General features: G+C 42.6%; 1 protein-coding gene across 2 annotated transcripts in view; it reads right to left on the reverse strand.

Annotated features, from left to right (window-relative positions):
* Window positions 1-18203, reverse strand: part of mafa (MAF bZIP transcription factor a) — a 73770-nt gene that overhangs the window by 49241 nt on the left and 6326 nt on the right. The window contains exons 2-3 of one of the 2 annotated variants that reach the window (XM_061041707.1): window positions 15201-15266; window positions 12482-13123 (exon numbers count right to left, since the gene is read on the reverse strand). In XM_061041707.1, coding sequence (XP_060897690.1) covers window positions 15239-15266 — 28 coding nt within the window. In that variant the 3' untranslated portion in view covers window positions 12482-13123; window positions 15201-15238. Of the gene's footprint in view, window positions 1-12481; window positions 13124-15200; window positions 15267-18203 lie in introns of those variants that run through there. The other variant, XM_061041715.1, reaches the window with a different exon arrangement.

Genomic DNA, 18203 nt, shown 5'->3' on the forward strand with positions numbered 1-18203 from the left:
CGTGCAGACGCTATCATATGTGCTTGAAAAGCAACACATTTTAGAAGTTTTCTGCAAGCGGTCACACACAAGCAACCACAAACACTATAACTGTTTTTTTTTCCCCATATGCATAATGACTTATTGTTTTAACTCTTTAGAGATGAGGGGTTCTGTTCAAAACATGTTCATTAAAGTTTAACAAAAGGAAAGTAGGCAGTTTCTCTGAGAGCAGACATGCACTGCAGTGGGGAGGACCAGATTTGTTTTTGTGGTTTTGCTTCTGGATTTTTTAGTTCTTTAACTCAGCTAAATTAAGACAATAACTACAACTTTACCCGCACATATGAAACACAGCCGTAAAAAGAGAAAATGCACATTTTATAGGCCACAAAGAACGAAAATTTAGGGCTTTTGCTGCTTGTTTGATTTCTGTGTGTGTGTGTGTGTGTGTTTGTGTGTGTGTGTGTGCGTGTGCGTGTGTGTGTGTGTGCGAGTGAGTGTGTGTGTGTGTGACAGAGGCAATGAAATAAGTGTGTTCGCCTGTGCTTGCCTATTATCCTCTCACTTATCTTTATGTCTGCAAGAAACCAAGCAAGAGCAACAACGAGAGATAACAAGAGAGAACGAGCGGAAGACTTACTGACAGACACACGGCGAATGAGTGTGAAAGTACTGTCGATAAAAAAAAAGTGCAGATTTCAGATATAGCCGTTAGCAGTTCAGCCATGATGGTGGCTGAACACAGCTGTCAGACCCAGATGGTGAGGTGCTAATAACATTCAGAGTTTTGCAGCGCACCGTTTATTTTCTAATAATAAAACTGTTAGCGCTTGCTAATAGCATAGCCGCTGCCTGCCAAGCACACGTTCCGGCTGACACTCACACCACTCTGCTGCCATTTATGTGCCGTATACTGCCGAGCCCAATGGGTCTATAGAAGGCCCTAACACATCTGACAGACAGACAGAGACTTATACACACACACACACACACTGTCCAGCAAGCTGTTGTGAGCTCCCAAGCAGAACAAAATGACCTGAGGTAATGAACACATAGATGTGTTACAACCATGAATATGTAAATATACATGCAGAGGTGAATATAAACACATACACACACACACACACACACTAATTCACACACACTCATACTAACACATGTGACAAAACATGCCTTGTAGAAAGGGATGCGTCGATTTGATTTTCATACCTGTGTCTAACATTAACCTGCATTATAAAGACTTACTATCACTTTGTTCATGTTTCAAATATAAATGGAAAGTGTTTTACTACTTTAAAAATGACGCGTGATACTTCACTCAATTCAAGTAGAAGCAAATCTCTACTACAGATGTCAACGCAGTCGCCAAATCTAACTCTGTATGTTTCCTACATGAGAGATACTGTTTTAAAAACATGCCGGTGTGTTTCAGTTTAGCCATCAACTCAAGTAAGTCAAATAAAGGACCGGAAAGTAAATTCATAATCAAACCTTTAACATATTCAGGATATCTTTACATATATATATAATGTATGTGAAAGGATGGAATGAATAGAGTGACAGTGTTTATTTTCATGAAATTCATGAATGAGTTGTCTGGACAGTAGTTCTGGGCAGATCAGCCAGACTCCGCTGGGTCGAAAAAAACAAAAGGTGCTATTCTTTGAAAGTGCTGACTCATCACAGTGTGTCCTACAATAGAGAGCTACTGTGGCGTGACACAGTATGTCACTGACCCTTAAAGACTGCTGTTTCCTTTTATAGACTTTCCCATTTTAGGTGAGATCATTGGGGCGCACCCACACCTAATTCAACAGAGTTTTACCCGCCAATTTTTCTTTTTTTTCACACCAATTTAACACTCCCGGTTAAAAATATGTTTCAATAGCTGCAAGTGTAGGGAGAGAGAGAAGAGGTCTGCATCCAAAGTCAAACCTGCGGCTTATTAATGGACAGTGAATCTTTAAATTTTGGCTCCTGTGACATCACTTTTTTCTCTCTCCTTTATATTTGAGCAGTATATACAGTATATGTGTGTGTGTGTGTGTGTGTGAGTGTGTGAGTGTGTGAGTGTGCCTGTGTGTAAAAGAACATAAACAGCCACGTTTGTCAGTATCATACAAGGTTGTTTCACCTCGCAACTTATTTATTCAATATTTCACCAGGAGCCAATTTCCTGTAAAGTGTCATTACAGTGTTTCTGCACACACGCGTGCCTCCAAAGTGCCACAATTAATTGGACTTCATTTCCGGGAGATAATTTCCGACTGTTAGGCAGGCTGTAAAAGCACATCACCATGCACATAATTACATAGGAAGGCAGGAGCAGCCTGCAGAATTTATCTTCCACCCCAAATATGAGTCGCTGGTGAGCGCTGGAGCCTTTGAAGAGGCGTGTGTGTGTGTGTGTGTGTGTGTGTGTGTGTGTGTGTGTGTGTGTGTGTGTGTGTGTGTGTGTGTGTGTGTGTGTGTGTGTGTGTGTGTGTGTGTGTGTGTGTGTGTGTGTGTGTGTGTGTGTGTGTGTGTGTGTGTGTGTGTGTGTGTGTGTGTGTGTGTGTGTGTGTGTGCGTGTGTGTGTGTGCGTGTGTGTGTTTTAACAGTCTCTAAATGAGCATGCACCGTCACATCACTGACACGCAGCTTCATTTAGTGTGTAAACTCACTGAGTCAGGGCTTCCATATCTCAAAATGTTAAGCTTGTGTGTGAATGAAAAAGATGTGTAATTTAGTAACATAACCCTGATTGGCAAATAAAATGAAATGAATCACACAATGATATAAAAGCAATAAACTAGAATAGCAAACAATCTACATGAATTAACTCTAAATGAACCCGCTGTACTGTGCCAGGTCTCCAGCTGTCTCATGTAGCTGAAAGTAGAAACCTGTCTTGGCTAATTGAGCTCCCCTCTGCCACAGTTATCATTTTGCTTATTATGCAGGGATACAGTATGTGACGCAGAAAAGCAGACTGACTCTCTTAGCAGTAGTTGGCTCAGAAGTGAAATCACCCTTTGCACTGCATGCTTTGAAATGCTCAATACTAAAAAGACAACATGTGGAGGACAGGGGGGCTGCCAAGTGACGCAGCAGGGGTCTTTTGCTAAAGGTCTTTCCAGTCAGAGTCTGTGGAAACCTGGAAGAGAACCGAGAGATGAGAGAAGGAGTGTTGACTTAAAAAAGGGAATTAAATGATTCGTGGAAGTCTATGAGGTGGATGAAGCGCCGGTAGGTTGTTAACATGGAAAAAAATCTGCTCTATCTGTGTGTGTGTGCTTTCATGTCTGAGTGTGTGTGTGGGACAGAAGGTTCCGGGGCTGCTGTGTGCAGTACCGGCTGGCAGGGTGGCTGTCAGAATGGCCCTGTTTCCTGTGTCAGCTCTAAAATAGGTCCAAACACAGCAGAGATGCACGACACACTCTGGCTATTTACAGCACTCACACAGTGTGTGTGCAGGATGCTGCCAAGAGTATGGAAGCAGACGCTTTCTGCGTTCTACTGTATCTACGCTCAGACTGAAAAGAAAAGATGTATTTGCTTTTAAAAATATGCAACATGGCAGCCAGAGAACTACATTAGTCTTAAAATGTAAGACAATGATAGTTCATATGCTTTGGCGCAATGTTAACAGATCACATAGACAACCTGTGTGTGTGTGTGTGTGTGTGTGTGTGTGTGTGTGTGTGTGTGTGTGTGTGTGTGTGTGTGTGTGTGTGTGTGTGTGTGTGTGAGTCAGTGTGTGCATGCCCTTGACCCCTCCATATGTAGTTGTTGGGAGGGTATTGTGTACGGTAAGGGCGCTGCGCCCTGCTTATGTCACTGCACCCACCTCCTGTTCCCTGAAACGTCGCCCTCTGGGTGTCCGTGATTACAAGCAAACCTCCTAAATGACGCAGACGGGCTGCCACCTCACCTCGCTCTGGGCATGCTCAGTAAAGCATTCAACAGCACATAAAGGTGTTCAACAAATTAAAAAAAAGGAGTCTACTAAAACACAGTACAAATGATTTAATAAATCAGTGATCTTTAAGTGACAACTACATCTTTTTATTTTACACATCTTACTCCAAATTTCATCAATCGTAAGCCCGCCAGTCTTTGGAAGCTCTACTTCATAATTGACTTATTTTCATCTTTTTTGTTTCTTATCATTCTTTCATCTTATTTACAAAGAAAGACATGCTGATGAATGCAGTTTGAAGCTCTGTGTGAAAAACAGTAGCCAACCACGACCATATTCTGTGAAACCCGCCTACCTGATCCAGTGTGTCATTAGCCAGTACACACACACACCACCCATAACTGACCACGTTCTGCCACAATAGTTGATGTAAAGCAGCAGGAAGTCTGTAGTCACTTGTCACCTCACACCAACTACCAAGAACAGTGTTAACACTTTGACCTAAACAAGTCCACTACTTGTTACTTGAGGAACTGAGCGAGAATCTCGAGTGAGATCCTTGAATCTCAAGAGGATACTCAGTTTATCTGCCTCTTTTAAACCATTGTTCTAATGTTGGAAACGTTAGTCGCTGGCTCCCCAAAGAGAGACACCCATTTAAAGATTAACTGCAGCCTACTGTAGGTTGTGAGGACACAATTTTGTTTTGCAAAATTCTGCTGCTCTTTCCACACAATGCACCCACGGCATGATCGACTCCATTCACATCAAAGTAACCCTCAGCTAACCTGTTAGAAGTGCTTTTGTTATTGCATGCATGCCCACTCCTTTAGTTTTTTTTTTCATCTTCTGCTATTTTTAGTTAGCAACTTGTCACACCATAAAGATAGATAACAATAGTTTCGATCCTTGTTTAGTCTTGCATTGTTACTCGCCCACACTTTCTCTCTTTGTGCACGCTTTATCCTTCTCCGTCATATTCTACAAGTGTTTTTTTAATAAAAAATTCCATGGCTGGTTTCAATTCGGAAACCAGACACTTACCGATTATTTATCCGTAGAGGTGAGAAATGGCGACGCACATGATTTTTGAGCCATGGTACACGGTTAAATCTGCACGAACACAGCAAGGCACTTATTTTGCACAGATTCCCAGAAAAAAAATTGCTAACAAACACATGAGAAACAGGACTAGCTCCCAGTTCATGTGCAGCATTACAGCAATTTCACACTCTTGGGAAAGTCTGTCGGCCATCCCCGTGTGTGCATTTAATGTGTATTTGTGTAAATGCATGCATCTTTAAGAGTGTGTTCAAAAGGCAAGAGTCAGTATTGGAAGGATCAGAGCGGGACAGGAAGCAGCTATCAGTGTACAGTGTGTCGGTTTTCAGTCATGAGGGCCTCTCATACAGTCCGTCTGAGGACGAGGAGGAGGAGGAGGAGGAGGAGGAAGCTTATCAGGAAACTGATAAGATGGCTCAGGCCTTTCTCAAATTATACAGAAATTATTTTAATTGCTACTGAGAGCGAGAGAGCTTTGAATTTTATCTGCCTGCTTCTCTGTGCCGGCATCAATTTCTTTTGTCTCTCAACATCCCGCCCCTTCCCCTTCTTCTCCTGACTCACTTCACCTCCCTGTCTGCTAAGTTTTCCCCTAAATATATTTTTATACACAGAAACTGTCAGCCTCAATCTGGGGCTGCTGGTAAAGGAGGGAGTGCTTTTTCTCTGCCTGCTGTTCTCTCTGTGTGTGTGTGTGTGTGTGTGTGTGTGTGTGTGTGTGTGTGTGTGTGTGTGTGTGTGTGTGTGTGTGTGTGTGGGGTGTGTTCTCGAAGCGTGTTAATACACAGAGGTCACAGGGTCAGTGTTTAACACCCAGGCACTGTATGACCAAGCTTTGAACCAGAAAACTGAACCAAGAAATCTGGCCTTAGCTGATTCGTATGTGTATATGTGTGTATGTGTGTGTGTGTGTGTGTTAGTGTGCATGTGTGTCTCTTGTGCACTTGTGTGCTCCCTGAACTAGAGAGCTGGGGTCAGATGCCTCCAGTGTTGGGCTTAAAGCTGCTTTGAATGGGCCAGGCTTTGCTCATCTTCTGTCTAATCTTCCTGCTCTGGTGAGTGTAGGGAGGAGGAGGAGGAAAAAAAAAAAATCCATAGTCTTTTCATCCTCCTGTGACCACTGTGCCTGTGAGACAGCAGCCGTGGGAATGGAGATGGATCCAGGCAGCCCTGCCTCTGACCTCCCTCTACTTCAACACAAGGGTGGAGATAAACAGGGCCACAAGGATCGCTAACATCTTTCTTTCTCAGGGACACACAGGAGCTCACACACACACACACACACACACACGCGCGCACACACACACGGCGACATATCCACAGACATCTCATTAAAGCAATAGTAGGTGAATGTTGCAACACTAGTGTGCTACTGGGAGAGAGGTCTATTAGGGATACTATCAAGAGATGGAGGAAGGAAATGAGAGTCAGTGTAACGGTCCTGTGTGTATATTCTGGTATGGTGTATGTGTTTGATGTATGTCTCTTTTTTGACCATCCTGGGAACCAACCAAGGAGACAGTTTTAATACTTATTGGCTTCTTTGTTGTTATAATGGTGCGACTCAAGAGGACAGATAAAAATACCTTCTAGGGCTGGTAATAATGCCATATCCTTTGAGGATATTGATAAGGGGAGGGGGGGGGGGCTAATACATTATACTCATGAAGTACATCCAGGAGTATATTGCCACTTCCTCTTACTGGTTACTTACTGTACTGGTTTAAATAATTGTTTCTATATAATTGTAAGATGAAGATGCCACCGCAGGCCTTCTCGGTTAACAAAGGAGTGTAACAGAGGAGGAGAAACAGATTTTAAATGTGAAACTGATCGAGGTCTTGAAAATGTGACCTGCAGTGAGCACATCTTTACGGCCACTCCTTAAACTGGCAGCATGATCAAGATATAAACCCTATCAGATATTGTTGTTGATTAATATAGGAAAAAAAACATGATCACGTTTGTTGTATATATCACCAAGCCTTTAATCTAAATTAGATCTCTGTTAAATTGTGATGTGTTGTTTGTGGTCTTTTGCGATCTTCTGATCGTGTCCACAAGTGAGAAAGACAACCCAAACATGCAGCCTGACAGAGAGCATTCATCCCAAATTACTCTTCCCTCCTCTCGGCTTCCTGGGGATTTTGGAGTGATACTCGCCTCCTGCTCCCTCGCTCCCTCAGCTGTCACAACCCGTCACCACAACTATTCCACTTCAGCCGCAGGGACGGTGGGGAGAGCTTTGTCCCTCTCCATCACCCTCCTTCCACAGCCCTCACACTAATGGTGGCTGTGGCATACTTGGTTGTATATTGAGAATGCGTTTACTTGTAACCTCTTTTTTTTTTTCCCGCCTCCTCCATGACCTATTTGGTTTAAGGACACAGCAAGAGGCTAATGGTTTTAGTTTTTGCTCACAAAAGTCTCAAACTGCAGTCTGTCAAGTTGGACAGTAAACACACATTGCCATTTCTTTGGTTAAGGCTAGTGTCAATAGAGATGAGTCTTATTATGGTCTGTCAGGGGTCATAATTGTAATCCAAGCAGACAGAAGTTTATACTGAGAGAAGTGCGCCATAGTATTCTCTTTCTGTTTGTGTCTATTTTTTTTTTTTTGTATCTATATGCAGCCACTTCCGATAATGTCATCCTACACTGCTCTCCGCTCCTCGCAACCAGAGACTATCAGCTGTGAACTCATCGCTCTCCTTTAATGGCCAGGTCGCAGAGAGGGAAGACAAATCTAACAGGGTTGAAAGGCAGCGATGGTTTCTGAGAACGCGTGTGCCAGTAGAGAGAAAAGACAGTTTCCTTAGTTCTGAGAAAGAGGGAGCAAACCAGAACTCTTCATTTCTGTTTTTGTCTCCACCACAACATTCTTTCCCAGGGGTCACACACACCCTCCCTCACCAACAGAGAAGACTACAGCGAGGTGACCAACTGAGTTCACAGCTTGGTCTGGCCTGGCGTGCCTGTGTCGGAGAGTTCCCTCACGACACATGACCATTAACTGCCTCTTCAGTACATGCAGAAGTGTGCTGCTCCTCAGCCAAAGCCCCTCCCGCCTCCCATCAGGTCTCTGAGGCCATGTACTCTCAGAGGGTGACACTATACCCAAAGTCTGTAATTATAAAACACAGAGAGCATTCCTTTAGCCTGGTTAGCCAGAACTATGAGAGAGAGGGACAAATATCTACTGCCCCACCCCCTCCCGCTCCCTCTGTTCCTCCTCCTTTAACGCACCCCCACCCCAATAATTTAACAGTAAGAGCAACTCAGCCTTGTAAACACAATAGTTATGTCTGCGCTCACAGAGCCATGAAGCAGACATACAGGCTCCACTACCCCTGCAGCTACCACTAACACAGGCTCTCCTCTCCTCTCCCCTCCTCTCCTCTCCTCTCCTCTCCCCTCCTCTCCTCTCCTCTCCTCCTCTCCCCTCCTCTCCTCTCCTCCCCTCTCATCCCCTCTCCTCTCCTCTCCTCTCCTCTCCTCCCCTCTCCTCTCCTCTCCTCTCCTCTTCTCTCCTCTCCCCTCCTCTCCTCTCCCCTCCCCTCCTCTCCTCTCCTCCCCTCTCCTCTCCTCTCCTCTCCTCTTCTCTCCTCTCCCCTCCCCTCCTCTCCTCTCCTCTACTCGTCATAAGTTAGCCTTCAGTGTGTTTTATACATTTTTAGATTAAATGAGGATTGACAGAAACTCAATGGGATATTTACAGCTGTGTACATTTTGGATCAGTGTTGCTTTTAATTTGTCTTTGTAACAGGACACACAATGTCTTTGACAAGGTCTTGAAGTATTGAAGGGGTGTAAAAAAAACTATAAAACAGAAACTTTGTATTTATCCTAATTTTATCTCAAAACATTCTCTAACCGTGTAAATTCTGTGGTTTCAGCAGATGCTCTTTCTGCCAAATGTATAGGACTCTTGGCAGAATTAATAATTGAGACTGCAATAAACTATACTGCAGGATGTAAACTGGACTTAAAAACAATGTCGCACTCCACCTATAGGTCTGTCACACTTCTTTCTTATCTCACTCTTTCTGACTTTGAAGATCCACATAAATGTACACTAAAATGTCAAAGGGCATCAAAGTGAAGTTCTCTTATATTCACATACATGATAAGTGGCATATTACATTTTGTATAATTGCTGATTCACAGAAAGTTAATGGATGTTAACTGAGACAAGGGAAACAAACTTGGGACATGCATGTTCATGTATCTCAAATGTGTATTAATAGGATACTGCCAGCAAAAAAAAAAAAAAAGATAGAATCATATTGTCTCAGAGGCTATTTGTGTTTGATGTTAACGGGCACAAGCACAATACATTAAGCCTGGAATGTAAGTAATGTGCACTTAGACATGGAGCCTGAGCCGCACTGTGCGGACAGCAGCGTTTAATGTGCAGCAATAACTCTGTGCTGCTGCTGCTTCTCATCGCTTCTCTTTCACCTTGCGTCGTCTCTATCTCTCCGCCTGTTGTCACTTTCTGTATTCATTTCTTAAATGGTGCACGAGTGTGAAAGATGAAAGATGAGAGAGGACACTGCAGGTCTCTTCAGAGCTATTTACTTTGTGCCGCTCTGTCTCCCCCTGGTCCTGTTTGTCTGAGGAAGCAAGATACTTTGAAATACTCTAGAAACATTTGATATGAAGCAGCCATACTGGACCTCTTTTATTGCTGGCTTTTTCAACAAAAAAATATGCTGTGATTCAAGAGGCGAGTTGAACTCTATCAGTATAAATGCAGGCCGGGCCTCCACAGAGGACCCGCTATCGTGTGTGAATGACTGTGAGAGCCGCTGTATGGCAGGATGAAGTGTGTTCATTTCCTTATTTATTGACTCACTTGCTTTTCTCTGAGTGTTTGAAATTAATAACAGCCAGCAGAAATCAGACAGAGGGATGAAAATCAGCACTTTCCCTGCAGTGAAGCCATTCATCAAGCTAACGAGGAGGAGAATAGGAAGGGAGGAAAAGGAGGAGGAGGGGAAGGGGGGAAAAGTGACGTTTGGAGAGGAGGCAGGGTGCGGGAGGGAAGCAGGTGCAGCGTGATGCAGAAGGGGGGAGGGATGGAGTGTAGGGGAAAGTGACGTTGGGAACAGAGGCGAGGGGAAGGAAGCTAAGTTTGTTTAGAAGGATGAGGAGCGGGAGGAGGAGAGTCATTTGGAGGATAGCGGGGCAGACAGAAATGGAGGAGCTGTGTGTCACTCTAAGAAAAGCGCTACACATAGATAGAAAGACAAGTTTGACATTGGTGTATAAATAGAGAGGGAGGAGGAATCACAGACAGTATCATCTGGACTGAATGACTGAGGGACTGACACAGACATTAAAACAGAATAGAAACTAATTATGGCGTCATGTTTATATCCCCTTTTTAGCTTGTGCCTTTGCTAATCGCTAATAAAGAAATCCATGCGGCATTTTCAACAGCTCTGGATACTATGTCAGGCTCCTTTAGACCTCAGCAAATAATATCCAGTCTCAAACAGCTCTTCACAACACTTCTTTTCCCTTTTGGAGATTGATTTAATACACCTGTCTTATTCACCCTTCTCTTAAACATACAGGATGTAGATTCCGCCAGCAGGGGGCTCTCAATCAAAACAATAGCAAAAGATGAAATCGAGGCTGGCGGGGAATCTGCTACCCCCCACCCCCGATAAAAACGAACTCCGAGTTGACCGTAGTCAAGACTTACGGACGAAACCAACCTGAGGGAGAGAATATGTTTGCCGGCGATGTATCCAGTTATAATTTACATGACGTGTTTATCACAGCAGCACATACAGCAACAGTACGGCAGCATTCAGTTGCAGTTTCCGCTTCCTTGTGTAGTGGTCCTTGATCCAGTGTTTTCATGGCAACGATAAACATCGTGCCGTCTTGTCTGCCATGGCGGCCACCATGACAGACACGGGCCGTTACAATTATGAAGTTAAGGCTTTCTCTGGCTTTTGATAACTGTTGGAAATATTTGAGGTAATGTTGCTCAACAAACATGAAATATACAACATAGCTGCAGTCAACTTGTAATTAATTTAGATATTTTAGTAGATTTTTTTTAACATATGACACATTTAACCACTTGTTCTACTTCTTTTGTTCTGATTGCTTGTTCTTGTGGTCAACTTTGTTCTGATACTGTACAGATACCTGTGGTAGAAAAACAGCAGATTTCACTTAAAAAGCAGGATTTATTACATCCTGATATGTTTTTATTGATTATCTTTGTTTTCCTGTAAATGTACATAACATGACATTTCTTTTGGTATTATTCTCATATCCTCAGAAGTGCAGAAGTACAAAACAAATGTAGAAATAGGCTTAACTTCCGATGTCTTTTACAACAGTGAAGTGATGTATCACAGTATTTATTTTTCCACTACTACGACTGCTATGACTACTTCTACTACTATTACTACTAGGCCCTGACTGATATGGGATTTTTGTGATCAATATTGCTACCGATTTTGGGGAGAAAAAATGTCCGATATGGATATATCAGCCAATATCATTCTTCGATCTATCTTAAATTCTTTTGGATAGATATAGATATACACACACACACTTATTGTGTCAATCCCTCAAATGCTGTAATAAGAGATTTATAATGAAGACAAGATTATTTATTTTTTACAGTTTAACGAAAGCCTTTATTGGCCAGAATAACAAGAGTGCAATGAAATAGCAATTTTAACTTAGAAATGAATACAAATAAATGGAAAAAAAAAACAAGTCTGTCTGCATATTAGAGATAAAATTAGCCGATGCTGATGATATGCTAATATCGGCCGATTTTATTGGTGGGCTCTAATTACTTCTACTATGACTTCTATGACAACTGTTACTACTACTGCTAGACGGACATTACATGTGTACCAGACACACAGTAGAAGTTGTCACAGTGGTCTTGCTCTACCCACATCCTGAAGGAATAGCTAGTTAACTATGTTTATAATTGACGCCAAGACAAGCAAGGGTTAGACAACCAACTTTACACAAATGAAGCCGTTACAGAAGTAAACAACAACAAATTAGTGCTTGTGTAGAGTCTGAAGATTGTCAGTTACACTGGATGAAAAATGTCCATGTTAAAAATGATTGCTTACGTAACGTTCCGGCGGTGTTACGGGGGGAAAAAAGCAGTTTTATGTTGAGAGGCAGGCTCTCTCCTGTACACTTTGTGTTGTAGGAGTTGGATCAGTGCTCAGTCCAGTTGTGAGGCAGGTTCAGATATGGGTAGGTAAAAAAACATGGAATCCAAACACCACGACTTGTGATGTCTTGGTCTCGTGCTGCTCCGCCTTCCAGCCTGTCCACAGTCCACCAGAGACCCAACAGTATCTCACACCCAGAGCCCAGAGCAGGGCTGACTAAGCACTTACCGCTGAGCCTCTCTTCTCCGTGCAAGAGAGGAGCGTCATGCTGAGAACTCTGCCACAGGAAAATAATTAGCAAAGTGGAGCTCTGCCCAAACACACTGGGCTAAATCTAGTACTACTTCACAGACAAACGCAGCCATAAATCTTTTCCTCTGTTTATTTGTTTCTTTGCAAGTAAAGAATCACTCTCACAATCAGGAAGGAAAAATCGTAGGTTATTATTTAAGTTTCAGGATTTCAGTTGTAATCTTTTTCAGTCTAATGGAGGGCGAACGTGAGATGAAACCAATGAATGCTGCGACCAACCTCTTTCCAGCCTCAGTCAGTTCAAGCTGACAGACTTGTGCTTGGTGTCAATCTCCCTGTACATGGATATCTGTATTTTTAACTTTAAAGTTAGACCACAGTCTTTGGTCACCCATGCTAAATATAGTCAGCTCCTCCTGAGCAGTCTCCAGTTTCTCACTCCTTTCCGAGAGGCAGGTGGAGCAGAGAGGAGGAGGAGGAGGTGGAGGAGGTGGAGGAGGGGTAACACCCAGTCTTGAATAAATCATCCCCCGACTTTTGACCCATATGAAGCAGGAGGTTGTTTTTGCACTTCTTCTCTCTTTGGCCTCTGCAACCCCCCTCTATCTAATTCATTTTCTCCTCCACATGACAGGTCAATCTGGATCGATTTCATCTGCCCTCGACGACTGAGACCAACATCCTGGCACCCAGAAATAGAGCTCCCTGTGATAGAAGAGCCTCCGACCAACCGTCACTGTTTCGCACGCAGCTCCTAGGAGGGTTGAGTGAGAGAGGATGTGGGAGCAAGACTATTTAGAAGACATTCTCAAGAGGTAATTTACTGCACAGACAAACCAGGCTGATACAAGGAAGCAAAATAAACTTGTGAAGAGACTGATCGTTGTGATGAGTTGTGGTGTGCGGGTGATGCTTTTTCAGCAAGTTTCACCCAAACCATCATGCCATACATTTTGGGTGGCCTTGCCTACCTGTTACAGTGTGCCGATGTGATAACAAACAACATGCAAAAACTCAAACACACACCCACACACACGCGCGCGCCTGCTTCCCCAATCTATATTTAAACTCAGCTCTGTTTCCCACACTTATAGTACGTATACAGACACCTGGTGTTTTATCTTTGTCAGCATATTCTGGGTCCTGCAGCTCCCTGCGAGGCTCTGAACTTCTATGTATCTCTCCATGGCAGACCCCTGAGGTGTGTCTGCTTTCACGACACACACATTCAAATTGCAGGTGAGACACACTTGCATTCTTATACCAACGTTAACCTCTCTTTATCCCCTCGGCAACTTAACTTCTCACAGTGGTGCCTGGGAGAAACAGGTTTTTTTTTTTTTCTTGTGCAGTGGCAGAGTTTAGACCCACAACATAGTTTTGTGGTGGTGTGCAGGCAGTCCTGGCCGGAGTCAGGACACTCTTTCCCCAGGCAAGGACACCGAGACCTGGCTCTCTGTCTCCATCACTCAGCCTGTCCTCCTGGAGCTACGTGGCCAGACTGCTCATTGCCCTCCCCCCCATTCTCATATGCATGGATTTGCATAAAACAAAGACATGGCTCTGCCTAGTTGCAGCCGCTAAGAACAGGATCGACCAGATCAGACCACACCGCGCAGCACACAGCCCCTCTAAGCTGGGCTGGCAGGCTGTCAGAGCCAAACATCAGCATAGCGCAGCGGCACGGCGAGGGGAGCGGAGATTTACGAGACTGACTAAGATAGACACCCTCATGGTTTTCCACTTTCATTCATTTAACATCCGCTCTTGGCATTGTTGATATCCCACACCCCTCAGCGTGGAGCAGAGGGCACCTAATTCACAGTGATGACGTGGGAGGAGAATCGGAGCACTTAAAACACTTCATCTAAAGATGATTTGTCCTTGTCTTCCCTGATGCCTTTTGTCCTGCATCCCCTCCTGAAGTTAAGTGGAGCTGCTGGAGAAAGGCCAGCTACTGATCCCACTCCCCACTTAGACACAATCAAGTAAATAACAGTGGATACAAATACATGGACACACCAACACACCACATACATAAATCATACACACATACACATGCATACAATCAGCGTCACTAGGAGGGAAATCATGATCTCAAGCTGAAGCCTTCTCTCTCCTTTATGTTTCATGATGAAGCATTTTTGGGGGAATCTTCTACGGAACTATTACAGGAATATTATCTGAAGAGCCCATAACTTCTCTGCCTTCTTGACTACATATTTATCCTTTACTCTCAAGGCCTTTTTTTTTTCTTTCCAACAAAAAATCCAAGCATGCCGTTTATGGTTGAATGAGTCGCAGTGATCTGCTGTTCATGCTGGTGATCCAAGACAGGAAATGTGACGTCTATGTTGTGTGAGTGTGTTTCCTTCATGGATTGAAATATGGTTTTAAATGCTCACAGTATTTTGAAAAGTTGAGGAGATGGTGGGAGATTTGACGGTGAGAGATATCGACAGCATAAAGAAGGCGGGTGCTCCTTAGCATATGAATAGGAATTGACAAACTACGGTACATTATGTATCCATTATGGAAGCCGGCAGCAGCAATAAAACTCTCACCGTTATATGTGGTGAATGTATCCACTCTCTATTTAATACCAGAGTCTAATATTAATGAATAATTCATCTGGATTTCATTATATAATTGGAAAATAGAAACAACATAACCAGTAGTCATACTTTAAATTTGAATTATGTTTGACAGCTCTTTCTTATTTATCACTTTATTTACTCATTTTAAATAGTTGAAATTACAGGGGAGAGAAAAGCACAAAAAGAGAGAGAGAGAGAGAGAGAGGGAGAGAGATCAAGCAAGAAGTGTTTTACCTCAGAGAGCCGGGGGCACGGAGGGATGGGGCTGGAAATCACAGATGGAGGAATTTTCTCGACGACCTGAGAGAGCAGATAAGATTGAACAAAACACATAAGAAAAGATAAATGAATATCAATGCAAATACACATGCTGTTTTATTCTCTACCTGCTCTGTTTCTTTTATTGTGTATGTCGCTCTCTAACACCCTGGCACTGACGCACACTCTCTCTCTCACACACACACACACACACACACACACACACACACACACACAATTTTATACATACAGACGGATGAGCACAAACAATCACAAAGAAACAAGGAGATTCATTCCGAGCGAGATTCACTCTCACCTTGTCTGTCTGCTGAAACAGTACATGTATCATAGTAAGCGTTTGATGCGGGAGGGAAATGTAAAAATTTGCATGCAAATAGATTCTCCAGGCAGAAGCCATGCATCAAAACACTGTAACCACAAGAGACAAAACTTAAATATCTAAGCACACGAAGCTCTGTCGCACAGAAAAGGCAAAATAGTTTGATGGTGAGACCATGACTCCTGCTAGTTTGATTAAATTACACAATTAACTGATCTATGAGGAAGAGATGTTATCATGTGGGCTAATAAACAGAAGAGGAATGTAATGTCTGCCTACTTTACACTTTCATAACCCCCCCGTCTGAAAACATACCAATGCAGGTTAAATCAGAGTTCCACACAGTCCTTATTAGCTTAGCGCTTAGCTCCATGACCCCTTTGCACTCTGCCCAAGTTATAAAACCATTAGATTGACAAATAAATGTGAAATGAGTCAGCTCTGAAGAGCACGCAGAACCTTCAGGATGCAGAGATTCCAGCATGGAGACGTTAGAAGCCAGAGCAGAAAATTAATTCATTGAGGTTTGCATGCATTGTAAACTTTTATTAGAGTTGAGATGGCTTGCTTTCACATTTTCAGAACTTTGTTATTCGAGCTGAAAATGAGAACTAATGCTACATCTTTGAAAAAAGCAGAGAAGGTCACATCACTTTAAAAAAAAAAAAAAAAAAGCTCAGGAGACATGTGAATACTTTGCCTCAGAAAAGTTTGTAAATGTCTCAGTTATGTTGTGAGGTGTGATTTATTTCTTCTGTCCTTGTTGTTGTTTTTCTGTTCTCTGTTTTGCAGTGAAGAACCCGGGGAAACATTAGGATGAGAAATACTGTCCAAGAAAATCTAAAGCTTTTAGTTAATGGTTGCTTTTTGAGTAAATTAGTAAATCCTCATTGGAGGTGTTTTTCATGTTCATTGTTTTGCCACAAATTTCTATTTCAGACAAAATCTGTCTGCACAAAAATGTAACTCTGCAAATACAACTTTAAATGCCCCCAAAAAACTATCACTCTGAGAATAGGTGCAGGTTCTTTGTCTTTAGGACTTTAAAAATCTCCACTTTGAAAGATTAGAATCCCTCTTATATTTTGTCTCCTTTTGTGCAGTGGGACTGCTGAGAGATGGCCATGCATTCGTTTAAGTCACGGTCTCTTGGTTTGGGTCCTTTTACAGACATATAAAATTACCCCAGCAAGTCCTGACCACCTCATTACCAACATAACCTGCAGCCAGTCTTTCAAGGACAACTCTCTAATGACACGGCGCGTATCCGCTTAATGTCTATTTGAAGCACGCCGTGACTTTCTGCCACGAAGAGCGAAGGAAATGTATAGAAAGAGCTGCGCGTACTCTGATCAAATAAGCTACTTAATTGATCCCTGATGTCTGTTACATTCTGCAGCGCTGAGTGTTTCTGTACTGAACCTCTCATGCTCACTGAAAAGGGAGAGGAGTTGTGTGTGTGTGTCTGTATCTGCTGTGAATCTGGACAGAGCTGGATGCCACCTGGTTAAGTTGAGACACCTGACAACTGTTTCCTCCCTGCACACACTGTATGTTCTCGATCTGCATCTGTGTTTTCAGCAGCAAAGGCATAAATTACAAAAGCCTTGTGTTTGCCACTTTGAAGGAAATCGTCAAAGCGACTTATTTTAGGACATACATACAGTGAAGATAATTTATAGAATTGATGATTTCAGTTTTTAGAAGATTTGACAATTTTTCAACAACACCAGAGTGTCTGTTTTTCAAATGATTTGCCCCTTCCTACGATAAAAAAAGAACAAATAAATGCAGGAAAGAAAATAATGGATACATGTGCTAAAAGAAGAAGTTACTCCAAACAGGTTCTGAACCTCATTCATTTCTAATATATTTAAATGAGATCAAGTGATTCATTTCTGAGTGGAGGATCAAGCAAGTGTAAATAAACACAGCAGCCCTTTCTTTTAAATCAAACAATGAGAGAGAAAAGCGGAAAAAAAAAATAATTTCTCCAAACTTTTATCCTCCACTGAAGTGCAGACTGAGAATGAAAATGTCATTTCAGTAACCCAGTGTGACTCCGACGATATTTAATAGAGTTGAGCTGAAGTACCACTGGTTGTTTTGTTGTGTCTTTGCAGCCCCCACAATAAAATCCATGACTGACATCAGTGTGAGAGAAGAAATAACTGCACTCTGTGATCATCAGAGTCGTGACCGCACAATGCCCATTATACTTCTGTGATTAGTTAAACCAGTACAGATGCTGCTTTATTTATATCTTCATTGTTTCTCGTCGACTGTGGATTTTCCCTCCTCAGCTACAAGAGAGGAAAAGTATAGAAGACATGAATGTGAACGCTGCTCTGTTAACATGTAATACCTGTCCTGCACACTGCATATAAACACATTTTGTATCCCTACCCCTACTCAACGTGACTACTTTTCTGCCTTAGCAAATAATTAATAGAAATAAATCATATCTAGTGAAAGTTTTCTTTGTGTTAAAGATTTAAGATCCACAGAAACCTTCTGATCAGAACTCTCTGAACAGAAATAAAACACAACAAATGGACACGAGAACAGTGGCAGTGAGCGGACTTGAGTTTACTGTGTAGTGTAGCATGTCGGATGTGCCTGTACTTCTCATTCAGAGG

The sequence above is a fragment of the Labrus mixtus genome, chromosome 1 (assembly GCF_963584025.1).
Source record: "Labrus mixtus chromosome 1, fLabMix1.1, whole genome shotgun sequence".
NCBI classification, from domain to species: domain Eukaryota; kingdom Metazoa; phylum Chordata; class Actinopteri; order Labriformes; family Labridae; genus Labrus; species Labrus mixtus.